The 19007-nt window shown below is 47.3% G+C and overlaps 1 protein-coding gene across 2 annotated transcripts in view; it reads left to right on the top strand.

Moving 5' to 3' along the window:
* The window catches only part of LOC111144106 (PDZ domain containing ring finger 3), a 244430-nt gene that overhangs the window by 187623 nt on the left and 37800 nt on the right, over positions 1 to 19007 (top strand). The window contains exon 1 of one of the 2 annotated variants that reach the window (XM_022498242.1): positions 8179 to 8247. The exons of the other annotated variant lie outside the window; for it this stretch is intronic. Coding sequence (XP_022353950.1) covers positions 8179 to 8247 — 69 coding nt within the window. Of the gene's footprint in view, positions 1 to 8178; positions 8248 to 19007 lie in introns of those variants that run through there. 2 annotated transcript variants of the gene reach the window in all.

The following is a 19007-nucleotide window of genomic DNA, read 5'->3' as shown; positions in this document are numbered from 1 at the left end:
GTGATTTCTCTGAATCTACAGTAACACAGTTGGTGCCCTTTTCATGTGTCCCGTAGCCTGAGTTCCAGATCTCTCCCCCTTTCCTCTTGCCGAATGTCCTTCATCTTGGCCGTTTGGTCCTGTCACTTGCTTTCTTTCTCTGTCATCCGAGTTCAGGCTTCACACAGTTAAGCCTGGCTTAAGCCACCAGGATTTTGAAAGATGTGCTTGCCCCCATCATAATTCCCCCAAATCCTAGCCTGATGCCCTCTCCAGCTATCTTCCCTTCTCCTCAGCTTCTGTGCTCACTCATCTGTCTTTGTCACGTCTCCTCCTCTTCCGTCTCTCCCTGCCTAGACTCCAGGCCTGGAATCTTCTTTCCTGCTGTCAGGAATCCCATATCCCATGGTTGGAACAGACCCACGTGGTTCTCAGCCAGCCTGAGATAACCCCCAGCACTTCTGGAAGCCTGGCCAGGGTCACAGAGCTACAGAATCCGTCCTCCCCTCATGCCATTCAGAATATAGCCTTTGAGGGGTCTGTCATATGTAAGCGCTGCACAGTGCCTTGGGGAGGACTGGACACATTTCACATCTCCTGGACTCAGGAGGGACACCTGGGATCGGGCTGCTGGGTGGTTGAAATATCAAAAAGAAAAAAGCTGTCCAGCATGAGATAGGAATACGTCACAGCTGCAGCAAGCATGCCTTGTCCTCTTGGGCAGGCCAGTGAGTTACAGATTTTGTGTGTTGAACAGGATCATCACGGGTACATTGTGTGGCTTATAGATTTTTTTTCTGTAGCAGTGCCTGCCACTTCCCAACAAGGACCTGGCATTCAGAGCCTCTCTGCATACAGTATTCCTGATGAACCTGTAAGGTGGTAGAAGGGAACTGGACACACAGCAGCTCGTGGGCTTGGGGTTATGCAGTCTGAATCCGAATCTCATCTCCACTGTTACTGGCCATGGGCTCTTGGGTCAGTGGCTCTGCCTGCCCACCCGCCCGTTTCCTCCTACGTGACTTGGGGAGAAGAGCGAGCACTGCCTCCTCGTGCTGTCTGTATCAAAGAACTCTTTGTTCACTCGGTCAGCGTCTGGTTGGCAAATTTTGGTTCCCAGGCCAAATCCATCCCACAGCCCGTTTATATACAACCTGCACTGGAAGAATGTTTTCTACATTTTAAAGTGGTTCTAGAGGTTCCCCGGGTGGCGCAGTTAGTTAAGCATCTGACTCCTGGTTTCGGCTTAGGTCGTGATCGCACAGGTCATGAGATTGAGCCCCGCATTGGGCTCCACTCTCAGCAGGGAGTCTGCTTGAAAAAGTCTCCCCCTCTATGCCCCCTCACTAAAATAAATAAATCTTGAAAAAATTAATGAAATAATAAAATGGTTCTATAAGTTTCTATATACTATTCTCAGTTTGGCCTCTTGGCCGACAAAATGTAAACTATTTACTGTCTGGCCCTTTGTGGTAAAAGTTTGCCACCCTCTGCACCCCCTGCACCCACTGCTGGAAGGGCTTTGGGGCCCCTGGTGTGTCACTTGCCTTTCGTCTGGTTGCACACCCGTGGGCTGTGTTCTAAGAACCTTCATAGGCCTTCTCTTTAGTGAGTCCTCTCTCCAGAGTCCCGGTTTGGGGGGCTGGGTGCCACACTGGAAGGTGGGGAAACCACGATCCCGGGAGACTGTGAGTTTCCTTCCTACAGCCTGTGAGTTGTTCTTCTGGATTGGACTGAGTTGACCATTAGTCTCCCTTCCCCCACGTGGGGCCAGTAGGTGTGCTCCGTCCTCTCTGGGAGGAACTCACATGCACATAGAGAAGATTTGGATGTTGTTCTAGGCATTCCAGGGGTCCTAGAGATGACTTAGTCGGGAGTCCGCCCTCCAGGAACCTCAACTATAGTTGGGGAAACTGAGGCACGCACTCCCAACAATAAGACACACTGGCACCACCCCAAACACAATGTGCTTTGGGGCCTTTGAGGAAGAAATGCATCTACAGGGGCATCCCAGGACTGCAAACCCATCAGAAAACTTGAATTTTCTGTTGGAAGTTGAGGGCCCTTGGAGCTCTTCCCCACTGGCTGCCTTCACCCAAAATGTTCATATTCCAGCCGCCCCGTGACAGATCCCCATGGCTCTGGCTGCATCCTTGTCCAGTGGTTTTGTGGTTCGTGAGGTAGCTCTTGGGGCCTGGTGCTCATCTGACTGTGTGGCGTTTGAAGGGCAGCTGTCCCGCTGCCTCCGCCCACCTCAGGGCTCAGTGGTGCCTCCGCTCCCGATTGCTTGCAGTGGAAGCAGCAGGCTGTGGGGCTCAGGCAGCCAGGGTGCTCACTGGGCACCTGGAGCCCAGAGGACGTGCCCGCAGGACGGCAGCACCTCAGTCAAAAGGAGAAACATCCTTTCATGTGTAGAAATAAGAGTGGAAGTCCTCAGCAGATATTCTGAACTTATGTAGCTTTTCAGAACCAAACCACTCAAGGCTGCTGGGAAATGTTTCTCCAACTCCCACCCCCACCCCCCTCCGCCGTGTTGCTCGTGTGTTCTGACATCCTGGCAGTTGCTTTTCTTCTTTGCAACAATGATGTGCTCCTCATCCACACCTGGCTTTCCAGGAGTTCTTCCTCCTTGTTCAGGGATTAGTTCGAGAACTCACTACGTGTGATTCAGACAGGCCTTGGGAGTGTCACCCTGACAAAGGAGACGGTTCACTAGAAGTTACTAACCCACTTGCTCAACAGATTATGAGTTGAATCTCTGGCATGACGTGAATGGGAGGCCTGTAGGAGCAGCTTTTGTCCCACACAAGGTAGCATCTTGGTCCCTTTGGGTTGTTCAACAAAGTGGCATCATCCCAGGTTAGGGTACCAGCGTTCTTGGGGGAGGGCTGGCTTCCAAGTCACAGATTGGGCTGTATTATCACACTGCAGAAAGGACTAGAAGCTCTGTGGGGTCTCTTTTCTAAGAACACTGAGGGCTCCACTCTCATCACCTCAGCACTTCCCAAGGGCCCGACCTCCTAATACCCATCACACTGGACATTAGGATGTCAGTGTATTAATTGGGGAGGGGACACAAACATCCAGACCAGAGCCAGCACAAAAAGTGCTTTTCGCAGGTTTATGGCCTTAATCTCCTTGTGAGTGTTGCACTCTATGTCCATTTTGGTCACCGTTGTGTTCTCAGAACTCAGGAAACTGCCTCATAGTGAGTGAACACTCAGTGAATATCAGATACCAAATTTATTTATGAGAGACTGATTGAGTACCTGGGGTTGGAGGGCAGGGGTGGGCCTCCAAAGCTGCATTTGTCCTGGTCTTCTCCAGGGCCCCCTCCAGGGAGGAAGGGAGTGTTGGAAACACAGAAGGACCACGCAGTGTGAAGCTTGCCAGAAAGAAGGCGGCAGAAGAGGTGGGGAGACTTGAGGGCCACACCTAAGGCTGCAGAGTTTGGGCAGTGCAAGCCGACAGCCTGCCGTGTGGATGGACATGAGGCGTGAAGGAACCTGACGCAGGAAGCAGTGCTGGATGATAGAGGACAGAAGAGGCCGGGCAGAGCTGGAGGGGTCAGGTCCACAAGTTTGGGCACTTGGACTCTGTCTGGAGGTTGGTGGTTTATCCGCCATGTGTGTGGGGTGGGGGGATGATTCTAGCTGCATGGTAGAGTAGGAAGGACTTGAAATGAGAGCAAGAGTCAAACCAGGAAGAAACAAATTAATGAGCCCGCAGGATCCTGAAAAAAAGCTGAAAAGTGCTTCAGGAAACACCAAGTCGGTGGGCGGGGCTCTCAGAGATGGAAGGGAGGTGGGACTGACTCCACAACTCTCTCGTGCTGGTCCCCGCCGAGACTCCAGTTCTCAACATGAACTTGGCTCCATCACCCCACCTCTTTTTAGTCATCGCTCTTCCCAGGATGTTCTTCTGTAGTTTGATGACCCCTGTGCCCCTCATACATGGGGAACAACAGGAAGGTCAGATGACAGGTATCAGACAAAACGGGCACCCCAGTCTGGGTGCCAGAATAGTATGCCTGAATCAGAGAGATGCTTCCACAATTAAGCAAACATAAGTTCTTGTCTCCATGTGCTACTCTTGCAGCATCCTTGATGTCTTAAGGAAGTTCAAAGAATGATGAGAGAGGCTCTTCCCCAGGCGCCTCCGGCCCTTACTACATGTGCCTCTTCTGTGTGTCTCTCTCTGTGTGTTCCTCGGTGACCCTTCTTGGCACTGGATTTTTCATTACCACGAAGGCAGGAGGAGGCAGGCGTCTGACGGCCCAGAACCCCTGAGAGGCGTGCTCTGGGCTCTCATGAGCTCATTAGGCACTTTCTGATGATGTGATTATGAACTCGAAAAGGACATCCAGCATCTTCCTCAAACAATGTGTGTCTCTGTGCGGCCTGGAGTTTTTCATTTTTCCTGGGACAGCTGTTTTCTCAAAAACAGTTCTGTAGTAAATAACTTCCTGTCACTATGGTCCGTGCCCCTCTGATCAGCCTTGGTGTGGAGCCCAGGACAGATGAGCCTCCTTTGACACAGTTGTGTTTCTTACTCTGTGGGAGCAACATTTTGAAAATGAAACTATTCTCGGTGTACTAGATGATTTTGCAAAGGAAAGTGTATTTTTAAGGCAGATCATCAGTTTGGTAAGTCTTGTTTTAGGCATAATGGGTACAAGCGTTTTCTCATTCTTGAGTCCAAATAATGCGTAATTAATCATAAGAATGGAAGACCAGCCATAAGTTGAATTTGAATTAGTATTCTCTCCACTTTTCTCCCCACCCCGAAGCTTGGGGTTCTTAGACACCCAGCTCACCGCCATCCATGTCTTCTGAGAGTGGTGATTCACATGTATCACTCAGGCACCTGGGGCGGGTCCTCCGTACTGTTTCACGGAGTCCATGAGGTCAAACTGTGTTCCTAAAAACATCAAGATCTTATTTTTTTCTATTGTTCTTTTATGAACGTACAGTGCAGTAGAGTTTTCTAGAAGCCCCCCATCGCATAACAGAAATGATTGAATGCAGAAGCAAAAGGCCAGCTGTCTTCAATTAAGCTAGACATAGAGGGCTTTGTGAAAATGTAAAACAATGCCATTCTTCCCAAAAAATTCTTTTTGTTTTGGAAAATATGGTAATGTTTCATAAAAATGTTATTTATGTTAATACATAGTGGGTTTGTTGTTGCTATTTTAAATGAACGAAGGAATAAATATTTTTGTATTTCTGTTTCTAACATGATCAACGTTGATAGGTATAGCCCAAATAAAGACCAGCTCTTCAACTTTCTCAGTAGTTTTTTAAGAATGTGAAGGACGCCTAAGAGCCAAAAGTTGGAGAAACTTTTTCGCAGTGCAGGACGGTATGTGGTAAAACTCTCCTGGCTTGGGAATGAGATTTGAAGTTTTCCAACAAAGACTAAAGGGATTTGCCTAAGTTCCCTATTTCTTTAGCAGGAGCCCATTTCTACATTTATCTGTGGATATGCAGGAAAAACGTGCATATAAGCTAGTGTGAAATGCAAAACCTTCTCAAAAAAATCATTTAAAAGCCCACAACTTTGGGGGAGGAAAACCAAGCACACCGTTGTCCTCTGTGTATGGTACTTCCAGTCCACCCCCTTGGGTAGGAGTTTGGGAGATGTCATTCAACCAGAGGACGTGTGTTTCCCCAGCCCTTTCACAGGGCTGGCCCGCAGGGCAATGCAGACACAGTTCCTGCCCTCAGGAAGCCGGCATCCCTGTTTAAGGAGACTTGAGTAACAGATAAGCATAAATGAACAGGAAGACTGAGGAAATGAATGGAATGATACCACACAGTCATTTGGAGGATAGAGAAATAGATTCACACAAGGTGGCCAGCAAAGGCTTTTCGAACGGAACTTGGTTTGAGCTGAGATGGGGCTGCTGGGTGGCTAGGAAGGAGAAGGGGGTGCAGTCTGGAGGAGGGAATCCTGAGGAGGGACACAGCTTGGTGGGAATAAGGTGAGCCCCAGAGCCCTAGGAGATGATGGTATAGAGAAACTGATGGGCAAGGACCAGATTTCCTAGGTCATTGGAGGTCCAGTGAAGAAAGTGATTTTAATCCAACTGTGATGAGAGGTCATTGTGGGGTTTTCAGGCAAGTGGAAGAAGTGATCCTGTCTCTGCTTTATGAAGATGGACCTGGCAACCTTGGGTGGGCAGGAGAGGAAGCACCAAGTGCATCGGAGGCTCTTAGTGTCATCCATCTGGAGTGGATGGCACGCCAGGGATGATAAACAGAAGTGGACAGAACTGAAATCTCACGTGGAATCGAAGAGAGCAGACTTACAGAGCGGGGAAGGCTCTAGGGACTGGGGCAGCGAACAAGCATGACTTCCGGCTTTGGCTTGACAGCTTGTGTTTTCTCATGAGGCTGCAACAAAAGTCTGCAAGGTAGGTAGGTAGTTGTAGAGCTATTTAGGGATTAGGAAACCGAGCTCCCAGTAACCTGCTCATGGATCCATAGGGCCCTTCCCAGCATCAGGGCAAGTCAGAGGTCACTGCCACTGCCCAGCCCCATCTGTGGCTTCTTTTCCCTGGTGGCATGCGTGCGCTCTCTGCTCTAGCTGGGATAGGGACACCAGGTGTGGGTCTGAGATGAAGATTCCCTCCTCCCCCTCCAGCAAGCCAGAGCTATGAGTTGATCTGTGACAAGTTGTCATGCCTCATCTTCTGGGTCTGAGAAATGGGACCAGATGTATCTGCTGGCCACCAGCCCAAGTGGGATTTTATTTACAGGTTTACTCACATCACAGGTGTGTCTGGGCTCCTAGAGAAAGGGAGCATTATTCTTCAGGCCCTGTTATGCCTCTTGGCAAGATGTGGGAGTCCTCCTGAGAGACAGTTCAACCTTCATAAAATCGAGGGAGGTGTGAAGGTTTGGAAGCAGTTGTGAGAATTTTATACCTCAGTGATTTGCGTTGAAACAATAGTACCTGTGCATTTCGTTTAGGCGGTGGGGCGATGATTTGAAAACAGCAGGTTTTTGTTTTGAAAGCCATCCGTCAGACTTAGTGGGTCAGAGGCTGAATAAAGGGAGACAAGAGGCAAGGCAGCAAGAAAAAAAATTCTTAAATGCTCTGGGTCATCACAGGTCCCCGCTTTCGTGACACACAGCACAGATCAGAGCTATGACGGTCTAGGTGGCCATGGGATTATCAGATCCAGACCTATAGTAGCCGGTGACAGTTAGCTGAACGGCATGGGCTCTGAGGTATCTGGAGCATCTCCTAGCTCCAGAAATGGTATTAGGCTAGTTGCTTCTCTTCCTTCCTTCCTTCCTTAAAGGCAGCCCTTTAAGAAATAACTTTCTGTTTTGGGAACTGCGAATACACTTTAGTGGTGATTATCTGCTTCCTCACCTTTAGGGGAAACTGTCTCCTTACAACCCCCCGGTGACTTTGCATATACACACATAGTTCTTGCAATTTAAATTTTTATATTTTATTCCTATGGGGCACATTTTTCCTGCAACTTGGTAAAGCGCTAAATATTATATGAATATCATTCAAAACATGTGCCTTCCATAAAACTTGTTTATATGCCATCATTATCCGCAGCATTAAATACATTTTATATCATCAAAAGTTTTATGATATATTTAAAAATGAATTTCTACTTAGCTTAAATGCACTAGGGATCATCCTAAGAGACCTTGCTAAAAATGCAGTCCTGTTTATTTGTAACTGCCAGAAAATGGCTTACAAAATTGTTAATGTCTTTTATTATTCCCTACCACTGGAGCACTTGCTTGTTAATTAGAGAAATTTCTACTGTCATAGTTGGCAATTATAGCTTCTGTATCATTGTCTGTTATGAATAGTCAATGAGAGCTGATTAATATGCATGAGCAGCAGTATATATACCATGTGCATTGGACCACAATCCAGCTGCCAGAGTCCCTCAGAGGAGGGAGCGGTGTGTGCGTGTGTGTGTGTGTCTGTGTGTGTGTGTGTGTGTCTGTGTGTGTGCGCGTGTGTGCAAGCTGCGAGGCAAGGAGGGGAAGCGTGGACGGGGAGAGAGTTGTTTTCAGCCTTAGAGAGCAACGCCAATGTGAAGTGTAGCAGCCATCCGATGCACCTGAGGCTCTCCGAGGATCCCTTCATGCCTGCACGCAGGACGCCGCTGTTCCCGGGTGCTGGCGAGTCCTGAAGCCTTCCTCGGACGTTCCTCTAAACATGGGATGCAGTTTGTGCAGCCTGCAGAAGCAAGAGGAGCAGTACAAATTGCTCTATGAAGTTTGTCAGGTAACGCGTTGCCTTTTATTCTGTGGGCGTGGACCGGCACTCACCTGGCAGAGTATAACTTCTCGGAAAGGAATTGGGGCTGGGGGCGTGTGTCTGTGTTCTGAACGAGACTGCTTCTCTGACTCGTCCATACAGCCTCTGTTCAGTCTCCTCCGTGCTTTCCCTCCCAGTGGCACTTAGGTGCCAGCATTTGAATACTTAAATAGATGCTGACAGTCACAAAGTACGTTTCCATCAGTCATGCCACAAAGCTCCTTTACAACTGACCGCTCTCTGGAGTGTCAGCGACTGTCTTAGGAAGGGTCAGAGCGTGGTCACCCTTTGAACAAGTTGGAGAAGACGGGGATGATGATTGATGCGTGTGTGGTTTTGTCTCTGTTTACAAATAGTTCCGAGGCGCGCCTTTCAGTAGAGCACAGGCGTCTACAGCAGACTCAATTCTTTCAGCAGCGCCTTGTCCTGGGACATGTGGTTCTGATTTATGCTTCACACTTGCCATTTCTGTACCTCGCCCTGTGAAAATTTTAAGAGCTTCAAGAGCAAGTGCCTTGATCTTGGGTGCTGTCATCCACGGCAGATGACTTCTTGAAACTTCTACATCATGAGTGACATGAAAATTCAGTCGAGATGAGATGGGACAGTTAAGGCATAACCCAGAGAACTTGCCTAACATTTGTGTTGAGTGTTTTATTTTTAAGTATTCAAGTTTTATCCTGAACTGTGAGGTTTTTCGACTGTCGTTGGTAATCTAACTTGACAGTTAAGTGTTTTCTCCTTAAATCATTCTAACTCCTTCCAGTTTTTCTTCGTTAATCAAAAAAATTAGAATCCTATTAAAAAGGGGTTTTTTTCAGTTAGAATGACAGGAAAAGGTCGTTATGATAAGGAAACAAAGGTATTTGTTCCTTAATTTATCACAGTGAATGGGGGTATATTAATATATTCTCTAAAGAGCCAGACAGCTTAAAAAAAGAATTTGATTAGCCCTCACTTGGGTACCATTTTTGCACAAGCCACCAGAGGGCGCATAGCATTAAAAAGACACAGTGTAGCAAGGCTGCTTCTGTGCGTTGGCTGCCTCTGTGGACAGCCTCAGGATAGAGGGACCCTGGGTAAAGAAAAGATGTGTGCGCACGCGTGTGTGTCTTTTCTCCACTGAAGCACAGAGAATGTCAGAACAAACCTTTTGGGGCTTGGTCATTCCCCACCTCCCTAGCCCCTGGCAGCCGCCCCTGTACAGAGCGCACATCTCTTACAAAAACAAGCATCTTAAATCGGTGTTTGACATACACTTTTGACCTATGACTTCACGCTTCTCAGTTTGCCGGACTTCTGTCCTTTGAAAGCAGTCTTGGGTTGCACATTGGAAGCCTGGGCTAAATTTAGTGCCACTGGCAGTGGAGGGCTGGCCTCCATCCCTTGTGTGGTCGTGTGGTGATACTGTCATCTACATTGTGCCAGGTTGTCATGTGCGATGAGCACTGAGCCCCCGCTTCTCCGTGAGTGAGGCATTCAGAACCAGAATAGAACAACAGAACCATCACCAAGGTGGTTGTGTGGCAGACATGCACTACTGTGTATATAATACAGTGCATAAAAATAGAGTCTTAATAACTTGCTGGGCTTTTTTTCTTTTAACTATCAGTGCACAGAAATATCACTTAGTATTCATTGTCATAGATGTGTTTAATTACACTGGTACCCTCCAAAATGTGGTCACCCTACCCGGTCTCCTGCAGATCTGTGTTAACTTGGGCTTTATTCATCTGGATTAGGTAGGCTCTTTCCCATTAGCCCCCCCACCCCCAAAAGAAAGAGCCTGGATTCTGTTTGTTTGTTTTTACTAGGTGAATTTATGTGGAAATATTTCTGGCCAAAGCATCATACAGTAAATTGCTGATAAATGACTTCCATCTGGAATACACTTTGTCAGCAATTTAGGAAGCCATGCAGATTTATTTTCAGGAAACTCAAACTACTTTTCGGACCCATTACCCTTGTGCCAACTAAGTAAAATCCCCTTTCTCCTATTCTTTGGGAGTCCTGAACCGTAGCATAAAGGAATTCACAAAACACTTGCAGGAATTAATAACTGCATTCCCCTTCTTATTATGCAAAGCCTTATTAAAAGCAGAGAAATTAAGGTTTCCATAAATTACCGTTCCAGAAGGTCCAGTGTGTCTGGCTTCGGTAAGCCCTCGTAACAGCAGCACAAAGAGGATCAAATATTCTGGGGCTCAGACTTTATCCTTCCCTCATCCAGAGATAATTCAAAGAGATGCTCTTCATTAGGGCCTTTGGCAAGCTGCCTACAATTTCTTTTTGGGGCTGCTGTGAGCTTAATGATGCAGAACAATGGCTTTGCCTCTTGTTGCACACATACCTTATTGTACCTTTAATCACATTAGAAAAACACCAGCAACACAGGAAGTTGCCTGGCTGTCAGACGGCGCTGCTAGAAGTGCACACATAGCAGCGATTCCCACCACACAGTATCCCCAGGTGTCTGGGGATCTCCGGAATATTTCCTGGGGGGTATGGGGCGAGCCTCCTGCCCACCCGGGAGGTGTCAGATCAGCCCAGGTATAGCAGTCTTCGTGCTTTCCTTGTAACTGTAGCGTCCTGGGGAGCATCAAGACAGGACCTGTGCCTGTGGGACATCTAACATTTAAGTTAGCGAGTGCTTCCTGCTTTGGAAAACCAGCCCATCTCGGGAGACCACTCAGAAGCACTGCTAAAGCATAAAGACAGAAGCAAGAAAAGAAGATGCTCTAAGGTTATCAAGGGGCACAGTCTTCTGCTTGGACAAATTAACTGCCCAGAAGATCTCATGAGCAGGGGGTGATGGGGTGGGGAGCCTGACAGCTTTGGAGCTATGGCCAGAACCTAGCTGAGGCTGGTCCCCTGGCTATAGGAAAGGGGTTTGGGAGCAGTGTTGGCAGGGCTGGAGAAGTCTGTGGCTCCGCTGGTTTGGTGCCCAGGACCCCGTCACCAGCCAGGCATCAGCCATCCCCCCAGCTGCGTCCTTTCAGGACAAGGGAAAGGCCAGCGTGTGGATGCTTAGAAGAGAGTTTTCAGATAGAGGCTGGGGGAAGGGAAAAGGAATAACACACCAGACAGTATCACTCATTCCCTCTGCCTCTCCTAAGGTCGACCAGATACTCTTTGTAGAATAGTGACCTTGGTTCACTTGATTGGGTCATAAGAAAGTAATACTATTTGGAACTTGGGCTTCAAACTGAAATTTTAATAACGAGTACGTTCACTTGCACTGTACACACGGTTTCAAGATGGCGAGGAGAACATAGGAATCGCAGTGATGGCCATTGTGGGCACCACAGCATTATTGGGCACTTACTTTGCACCCGTGCTGACTGCACATTTCTCCGTCAGATCCTCACAGCAGCACCAAGAGGTGGGTCATACTGTTAACCAATTTTGGAGATAAGTCGAGACACAAAGGAATTAAGAATGGGGGTGGCAGCAATGCCTGTGCTGGGATTCCAAAGTCTGAATTCTTCTCTTACACAAATCATTTTTTATCAAAACCAGTGAGGAGATGCCTGTATTGTATGGGACACCTAGATAAATTTTTTAAAAAATCATTCTGAAGTTTGTGGAGTGAACAGGGAGGCCCTGTATTCTCCAACAGGGCCATGTGCTGCTTGGCCTCCCCATCAGCCTGGGAGCACTTGGGTCTGTTCCCCTACAAATGAGAGGACTTGAGACAGGGTCTCGGATCCCTCATGCCGGGGGAGAATGGTGGACGGAGAGAAAAGTGTTCAGGAGGAATGCAGCATTCCCACCCACTTCCCAGGCCGTTCTAAGAGTGGTTCATTTGAGAGTGGTTCATGTTCTTTTGCATCTCATGGTAACAACAAATAGGAGGAATCTCTGCCTTTTATGCTCCCTAAAGTTGTTGATTTGGGGAATCAGCCAGCTCGTGGTATGATAAAGCATGGACAGAGCTAATGGTGATTAATTGGATGAACATAAACTTGACCTCCATATGGAAGTGTTGCACGTGGTTTAGTTTTCCTGTGAGAGTGTGTCTGCTTAAACAACCTATCAGTTCCCAAAACGTTATTATTAGAAGCAGCTTTGTAATCTGAATTAGTTGAGGTGTGGAAAAAGAAAGCCCATCTCTTCCTGCCTTAATGGCATGGCACCGTCTGTGGCCGAAAGGATCCCTTTTTTTTCATGGGAGGCATTTATCCATCACTTAGGCTTGTTTTTTCCTTCAGTCAACAGTGGACCATCAAACACTTTGATGTCGATGAAGCAGTGAAAAGGAAAGGCTTAGGGTCTGAGCAGGGCTGACTCCCCTTTCTACCGATCTCTTCTTTAGGTACAACATATTTGGTGACCATATTGGTGGTCTCTTGCTCTCCTCTTAGGACTGAAGTCAGTTGGCCACCACCCCAGCTCAGGTGACTTTGTGAGTGTGCCCATGAGTCCCTGCACACCGCTGTATCCCTGCACTGAGCCCCCGTGAGGTCCTGTGCACCACCATACCCCTGCCCTGAGCCCTCCCTCGAGGCTCTGCTCATCATTCTTTTCCTTGTTTCGGTACTAATCTGTTAATTCGGCCTCCTCGGTTACACTGTGAAATCCTGGGCGGCCTAGTCACCATCTGTACCCTCCGCATGTGATCACTTGAACACACTGAATTTTGTACGTGTCGGTAGGGCATGAGGAGCAAGAAAAGAAACAAGGGTACTAGTTAGGAACCCAGAACAAGCTGTTGGAAGAGATGCCTGTGCTTCATCCAAAGAGGGGCCAACGGAGAACACAGGGGATACAAGACATTGCGTTTCCATTCATTTGGCCAATGTGTTTACCCAACCAACCCCATGCTGAGTACCGAATTTCCCACTCCCTACTCACTGGCTCCCCAGTGCCCTGGAGATAAAACTTCCTTCACTGCAGCTTGCAGGGGCCTGTGTGCTCTGGCCTCTTTCTCCCCCTCTAGCAAGCCACCTGCCGCGAGCCCACCATCCATCCATCCACTCTGGTCCTTACCGGTTTCTTGCGGCACCCACACCCCGCATGACTGCTTCTGTCTTCACACCTTAGACTAGCCATTCCTCTCCACCTGAAACCTAGCTCACCAGCTCGTCCTTGAGGACCCGGCTCAAATATCTCTCTTCCCCAGCCATCTTCCCTGATCTGAGAAGTTCCCCTCCCCCCACCCATGTTGACCTCTCTGCGCACAGTTTCTTTCTTTCTTTCTTAGCACTTATCATAATTCATGTACTTACTAACTTGTCCATTGTTTCCAGCTCGTAGTCCCCAGGAAAATGTCAGCCCCATGAAGGTGGGGACTTTGTCTTATTCTCTGTGACACCCCAGGTCCTGACATATAACCAGTAAACTATTCAGGACATGTTTACCAAATTAACTTCTGAATGAGGAATGTATTAAGTAGGTCCCACTTTGGTCCGGGCAGGCTTTTAGCAATGACGAATGAGTCTGCATCCTGGGATTCTAATGGCTTCCATAGATTCAGCTGCATGTCGCCATGAGGCAGGTGGTACGCAGCCACAGGGGAGACGACTGCCCCTCTCTCTCTGCTCCTGTGACATGCCTGCCATGGCTGGTAGAAAGAAACATATGGAACAGTGAAAAAATGTAGCTTTAATAAATGACTTCTCTTGCACTCATTAATAATGCAGGGAGAGGTCATGGCTGCTCTAGGGGCGGAGGAGAGCAGGCACAAAAGAATGCCATCCGCAGGTGCAGAGGCATGCCAGAGCCAAAAGAACCCCCCTGCCTTGTCTGCCCAGTGTGGGATGCAACAAGGAGCGCAGCCTTCACTCTCTAAAGCTCACGAAGCCGGGCTGCTAGCAACATTACCCTCTGTAGTGTGGCAGGTGTCATAACATTGGTGAAATGTCATCGGATTCTGCTGCCTAACGGCGAGTGCTGCGCGGGCGAAAGTCAGGCATGAATTTGTCTACTTCCGATGCCCTGCTTTCCTATTTCTTCATCAAGGGCATATTGAGTGGTGTGTGTTTGTTGGTTAACTTTGGGGAGAGGGCCCCTTTTCCAGTCTACTGGCCACCTGCCTGGCAGGATAACTTTTTTTTTTTTTTTCAAAACCATTTTATTATACCCATCAGTCTACAGTACAGAATATGCTGGAATTATGCAGAAGTGGAAGGAAGTTCTTGGCATCAATGTTCAGTTGTGGGAGTATAAGGATCTCAATCTGAGAGGTGGTGAGGATCAAGGGGTGCTTTCCTGACGGTCTCCAGAAGTTTCTTCTAAGTCATTCATTCTCAGAGTATGGTCTTGGAGCAGCAGCATCACTATCACGTAGGAACTCGTTAGAAATGCAGACACTCTAGCCACAGTCCAGACCTACTGAGCTCCAGCCCCTGTGCCGGGCGCCAGCAGTCTGTGTTGAACAAGGTGTCCAGGGGAGTCTGATGCTCACTCAAGTTTCAGCACCTCTGTTCCAGGTTCAGCCCAAAATACCAGAAGAGGGAGGACTCTCCAGTTACCTAAGCTTTGGGGCAGATTTTCTCCATTCTTCCTTGGAAGGAAGAGGCAGCAGGACACACTCCTATCTCAGACACTTCCATTCAGATCAAAATGTAACCATCTGTTGGTGAATACAAAATAGCAGTCGTTTTATTCTGGCGAAGCAGGGCTTTTTTCAAGTAAGTTGTTCTATAATATCTAGTTTACAAGTGGGGAAATGAAGGTTAGTGAAGCTTTGCCTAGTAAAGACATAATAGGCACATGCGGACACACACACATGTACATGTGTGTACGTGTGTGTGTATCTTCTACCAATTAACCTTCAATTTTCTTCAACCGGTGTCACTTTCAGAATCACCCCAGATTCCAGAATTTTCCAGCATCTTCTTAAGTCATATACCCTCCTTCTGATATAAATGCTCCCTTTTCTGTAGTCAGTGGGAAATTCATTTAAAGTAATTCCCAAGGGGCGCCTGGGTGGCTCAGTGGGTTAAAGCCTCTGCCTTTGGCTCGGGTCATGATCCCAGGGTCCTGGGATCGAGCCCTGCATCGGGCGCTCTGCTCAGCAGGGAGCCTGCTTCCTCCTCTCTCTCTGCCTACTTGTAATCTGTCAAATAAATAAATAAAAACCTTTAAAAAAATTAAAAAAAAAATAAAGTAATTCCCAAGAACGCAAATGAGGTACACAGAATCCTCCTGCCCGAAGAGAATGTGTGTTTAGAAAGACCTTGTTAGCCAAACGAATCCTCGTTTGCAGAATTGTGGGTGAGTAAGTGGAGCAGGGAGCTCCTTCTGATGGTGAGCTGGGTGGCCATCACTATGCTGCTGGCTCACGATTTACAGACCCTGCTTCTGGAACATGTTCAGGTTGCAGGACGCAGTCCAGCTATCTCTGTCGGAGAAACAGTACCACTGACCAATCCTTAGGAACTGTCTTAGTGTACATTCTGATGTGTTATGCCAGAGGAGAAACACTTCTAGCAGTCTTAATAAGTATTGCCTGATTATCCCCCAGATAAGCCTCTTCGTGTAACACCACCGGCAACTAAGTGTCTGTCTCACCTTTTCTCCCTTTCCCATACTCACTGGGCATTAAAGGCATTCTCACTTTTTTTTCTATTTGGTAGGAAAAGGGGGGTGGGAGAGGACTGCACTCTCAACTGTAACTTGCATTCCTACACCAGTTTCAAGGCACGAAGTTCCTCTAGGGCACTGGTTCGCAAACTGGAACATGAAGCAGCATCTCCTGGAGGCAGTATGAAAGCACTGAGTCCCCTGCCCCAGCCCCGGTTTAGATGCTGCTGGTCTGGGAACCACTGCTATGAGAGATATGTGGTTACATATGGATGGATGGACAGATGGATGGGTGGATGATGGATGGATGGTTGGATGGATGGATGGTTGGATGGATGGGTGGATTGACGGACAGACGGACGGGTGGATGGTTGGTTGGATGGATGGTTGGATGGATGGACAAACTGACGGACAAAAAGATGGGCAAAAGGACAGGAGGGAGGGAAGGAGGGCGGGCTTTAAGGTGAATGCTTCTTGATTTTACTAATGCCAGACTGTCATGGTAGAAGGGTTCTTGCTGCTTCACTTCCCTGTCAGTACTTGGTATCATCTGGCTCCTTAATTTTTACAATGCTGTGAATACAAAGAGGTTTCTCACTGTGGTTTAAATTTGCTGTGCTCTTGATTATTAATGAAATAGAGTGTTTTATTTTTGATGTATATATTGACCATATTCGAGTGTGTGTGCGCGCACGCATGTGTGTGTGTGTGTGTGTGTGTGTGTGTGTGTGTGTGTGTGTACAGTGCCTGTTCAGGTGTTCGCCCCGGTTCTCTATTGGATTTTTCATCTTTTTTCCTTTGGTTCATAGGATTTTTTAAAGCATTATCTGGATACCAGTCCTGTATCAGGTACGACTTCCAGACCTTTTCTCCCAGTCTGTGGCTTGTCTTTGCCTTCTCTTTATGATGTGTTCCAGTGAACCAAATCCCTTCATTGAACATAGTCAGATATATCAGTCTTTTTTTATGGTTTGTGCTTTCAGTCTCTGTGAGGAAGTATATTTTCTACTCTGAAGCTCTAACACTGCTATCCTATATTTTCTTCCAAAAGCTTTATATAACTTTCGCCTTCCACGGAAGGCTGTAAGGCGGGAGCTGACTTTGTTTTAGGATGGATCTCCTTGTACCAATGGAGAAAAGCCCATCTCTTCTGCATCAAAGGGCAGTGCCAGTTTCCCTTTGTGTTTGGGGCTGTTTCTGGCCTTTCTTTTCTGGTCCATCAAGAGTCTCCCTGCACCAAAATCACACTAAGGGTGTCTGTTTTTTTTGTGCTATAGTTATCTAGAAACTCTTGTCCCCCTGGGAGAAGGTCCTTCTCTGGTGCCGTCTTCTTATGGTCTTCTTGGCATTCTGTCTGTCCACAGACATGGATGTTCAGCTTGTCAAAGTGACATATTGGTAGTGCTCTTTTCTCAAATGGGGGGATGGGCTTACAAGTATGCAGCATAGCATTCTTTATAATTATATGCCTCTTACAGAACTTTTAATGTATACAGTACATTATTTTATTTTAATAAAATTTATTTTATTAAAATTTATTTATTTATTTTAATAAAATAAAAATATTAAGAAGAGCCCCAAGAAGAAATATCATATATTATAAAAAGCTTCTCCCCTCCCCCAAATTCTGAAGGAAAGTACATCAGTAATAGTAATGATGGGGAGGAAAATGTTGGTTGGCTCTCAAGATCTTTAAAAAGTATTAAAATACTGCCTTATTTTTTCCTTCAGAAAAAACATTCTTCATGTGCGCAAGAATTCTCTCACCCTCTACCATTTGTTGTAGCAGAAGACAGCTGTAGGACCACCGTTATAACTTGGATCTTTACAAAAACATTGCTCAAGAGTTGGCATGTTTGCATGTCTGTATATAAAGAAGTTTTAAGCAAAAATGTTTTCTGTTTTTGTGAACAAAAAAATGCGTAAGCCATATAATGGAGACAGACATTCTTCACAGCATTAAACCAATGAGAACAGAGTTAATTTGTCAGACGTCTGGGAAAATAAGTTTCCTCCCAGTGTGTTAAGCAGTGTCCCACAGCTCAGATGAGTTCCTGCTTTACCATACATGACCATTCTTTATTCCCCTCCTGTGCCCAAAAGTGTCCGTGGTGGGGCACATAGCATTAGAAGTGACATGTATTCTAATAAGAGGAAACTCTAAGTAATTAACAGGAACCAATGTTCCTTTATCAAGCCCCTCTTTACTGTTTGGGGGATCTGGAAAACCTAGGGAGAAACTGCCCTCTTTCAGCACAGTATTTCCACTGGCATTAGGAGAGGAAGACCTGTGTGTGTCGTTCCCCCCCCCCCCCCCCCCCGAATCACAATGGTATTTCACACCTGGGATTCTCTTCTTTTTATCTAGTTAGGAAATGCCCGGGTGGGCGTGAATGACTTTTATCTCCTACCCTCTCCCTGTTGGATACCAGCTACCACTTGTTGCCCTGACCAGCATGAATCCGTGTGTTCCCCATGGGTTACGGTACCGTAGCCTGCAGCGCCTGTTTCCAGGGGCCCAGGGTTTTCTCCTTTTCCATTGTCGCTCTAGCAACTTTCTAAGCCTAAAATTTGGAGTATAAGCTCAGGTATCTAGAAACTTCCCAGGCATTGATGTTTGAGTTGTCAGGCATGTCTGTCTAATCGCTCCCCCAACCAATGGAAGGTTCTGGTGTGGTTCTTCCCCAGAGTGGAATTGAGAGCAAGTACCTGTTCCCCCTTACAGTGCAGGGAGGGGGCAAGCCTCAGGGAGAAGGCACGGTGAAGAGCTAGCACATCTTTTTCTCAGTTGGCCGTCAAGGTTTAGAAGCAGCTGTCCTCCATACCCAGCCACAGTTAAGAAACGTCCAGAGAAAGGAAGAAGCCATTCCAGCATTGTGTTCTCTGTCCAGGGAAGGCTAGACAGACACATTCCAGTGATTTGGATTTCTGTGCTAATAGCGATGATAAGTCACCGTGAGCTGCAGTGCTCATGGTCCGTAGATGCATGTTAGACACAGAGCTCATGTGATTCTAACACAGCCCCTTGGAGCACAGCTCTTATTGTTACGTCCATTTTATAGACGGGACAGCTGGGGGTCAGTTAGAGAAGCAGATTGATGTGCCTGGGATCACACAGCTCCCATGGGGCAGAGCCAGGGTCCTAGAACAGGACTGTTGGTCTCCAGGACATGTCTGAACAGCGTCCCCAGCATTGTACT

Source organism: Enhydra lutris, unplaced genomic scaffold (assembly GCF_002288905.1).
Source record: "Enhydra lutris kenyoni isolate GAN:26980312 unplaced genomic scaffold, ASM228890v2 scaffoldscaffold10, whole genome shotgun sequence".
NCBI classification, from domain to species: domain Eukaryota; kingdom Metazoa; phylum Chordata; class Mammalia; order Carnivora; family Mustelidae; genus Enhydra; species Enhydra lutris.
Note: the sequence above shows the minus strand (reverse complement) of the source record. Positions and strands in the feature narration are given on the sequence as shown.